Source organism: Colobus angolensis, unplaced genomic scaffold (genome assembly GCF_000951035.1).
Source record: "Colobus angolensis palliatus isolate OR3802 unplaced genomic scaffold, Cang.pa_1.0 Scaffold84, whole genome shotgun sequence".
In the NCBI taxonomy this organism is placed as follows: Eukaryota; Metazoa; Chordata; class Mammalia; order Primates; family Cercopithecidae; genus Colobus; species Colobus angolensis.
In genome coordinates, this window is record NW_012122265.1 from 3,285,443 (window position 1) to 3,287,729 (window position 2,287).

Genomic DNA, 2,287 nt, shown 5'->3' on the forward strand with positions numbered 1-2,287 from the left:
GTGCCAACCCCAAGGGAAGCCCCCAGGAGTGACTCTAATGAGCCGGGTCCATCAGGGGACGCCCCCCACCCCGCCCCCAGACAGACACTGAGACCCAGATGGCCACCCGGTTCCTCATTCATTCATTCACTCATTCATTCCCCGCCAGCGGACCCCAGGGACCGCGCAGTCCCTGGAGATCCAGAGGAAAAGGAGAAACCCAGGCTGCCCCGGGGGCTTCAGGCTGGCACGGGGAGGGGGAGGACCTGCGCCCTGCCCAGGTGGATTCTCCGAGGAACCGGCCGTAGGAGGCACCGCCAAGCAGGTAAAGTGGGCAGGGGAGGTTCTGAGTGCCCGGGGAGTCTTTCTCTTGCTGCCCCCAGGAGCGTCTTCTGTACCACTCTCTTAAACTTTCTACAGACTCCGCTTCCTGTTTAGTGATTTTCCTTTATAAGGGTGACAGTGAAAATCAGAGTCCTACCCTGGCGAGGAAGGAGGGCCTGTGTGGTTCTCACTGCTTGCTGTGCCACTGCTTTTGGGAACATGCTTGCACCTGCCTGTTTGAGGATCTCTATGTGACATGTTTTCTAATTTCCCTTCTCGCATTGTGTCTGAAACGTGCAAGAGGCCTGGTGATGGTGTTTGGTTCAGAAATCCCAGAAGTCCCGTAAACAGATGTTGTGTGTTCTGCTTTATGATTTCGATTCCTAGAGAGGTTTCAAATGGGAGTCTACAGAAATTTATACTCAGTAATTTTCTCCGAACACTAAGCATCTGCCCAAATATAAGATAATCTAGTTATTTTACTTCAAAATGTTGTTTTTTTGTGTGTGAACTGAGGTTGGTCATTGAAACTCTATATTCCCCAATGCCCAGCTGTAACACAGTTATAATATTATCATTTTACAATTTTATCTTTTTCAAATAATACATGTTTACATTTACATGTTTATAAAGAAAAGTAGGGCCTGTGGTATTTTTAATGCCGTTTTGCTAATGTACTCTATTATTTTATAGATTAGATTCATAAAGTGTATTCATCTGTGTCTAGTAAGTGGGTAACTTTTATTTATTTATTTTTTTTCAGCTATGTCTTCTCATATCACCCAAGACCTTTTGCCAGAGCAGGGCATACAAGATGCATTCCCAAAATCAATATGGAGAGGATGTGGAAATTGTGGCCTTGACAGTTTCCACTGGAGGAAAGACTGGGGAAATGTAGATGAGTGTGAATTGCAGAAAGAAGATTATAATGGACTTAAGCAATGTTCATCAACTACCCATAGCAAAATCTTTCGATGTAATAAATGTGTTAAATCTTTAACAATTCTTCAAATTTAAATAGACATAATATAATTCATGCTAGACAGAAGCCTTTCAAATGCAAAGAATGTGGTAAATCCTTTCAAATGTTCTCATTCTTAACTGAACATCAGAAATTCACACTGGAAAAAAATTTTACAAAATGTAAAGAATGTGGCAAAACCTTTAACCAGTGCTCACACTTTACTGAATGTGAGAACATTTGCACTACAAAGAAACCTTACAAATGTCAACAATGTGACAAAGTTTTTAAAACTTGCTCAGTCCTTACTAAAAATAGAATTTACACCGCAGGGGAACATTACAAATGTGAAGAATTTGGCAAAGCCTTCAAACAGCTCTCCCACCTTACTGGTCATCAGGAACATGGTGCTGTGGAAAATTCCACAAATGTGAAGAGCGTGACAGTGTCTTTCTCTCTTGCTCAAGGCTTTCTAATCATCAGATGATTCTTGCTGGAGAGAAGCTCTCCAAAGGTGAAAAACGGCACCAGTCCAAGTCTTTCCAAACATCAGAGATGTGAGATTGGAGGGAAACCTTTCAAATGTGAGGAATGTGACAGCATCTTCAAATGGTTCTCAGACCTTACTAAACATAAGAGAATTCACACTGGTGAGAAACCATACAAATGTGAAGAGTGTGGGAAAGCCTATACGCAGTCCTCACACCTCAGTGAACACAGGAGGATTCACACCGGAGAGAAACCCTACCAGTGTGAAGAATGTGGGAAAGTCTTCAGAACTTGCTCAAGCCTTTCTAATCACAAGAGAACTCATTCTGAAGAAAAACCCTACACGTGTGAAGAATGTGGCAACATCTTTAAGCAGTTATCAGACCTCACTAAGCATAAGAAAACCCATACTAGAGAGAAACCCTACAAACGTGATGAATGTGGAAAGAACTTTACCCAGTCGTCCAACCTTATTGTACATAAGAGAATTCATACTGGGAAGAAACCCTACAAATGTGAAGAATGTGGCAGAGT

At 42.5% G+C, this 2,287-nt stretch overlaps 1 protein-coding gene across 1 annotated transcript in view; it reads left to right on the forward strand.

The window, feature by feature from the left end:
- The window catches only part of LOC105503298 (zinc finger protein 696-like), a 75,721-nt gene that overhangs the window by 66,459 nt on the left and 6,975 nt on the right, over positions 1-2,287 (forward strand). The window contains 2 exon segments of the mRNA XM_011930160.1: positions 149-304; positions 1,818-2,268. Of these exon segments, the coding sequence (XP_011785550.1) occupies positions 149-304; positions 1,818-2,268 (607 nt within the window).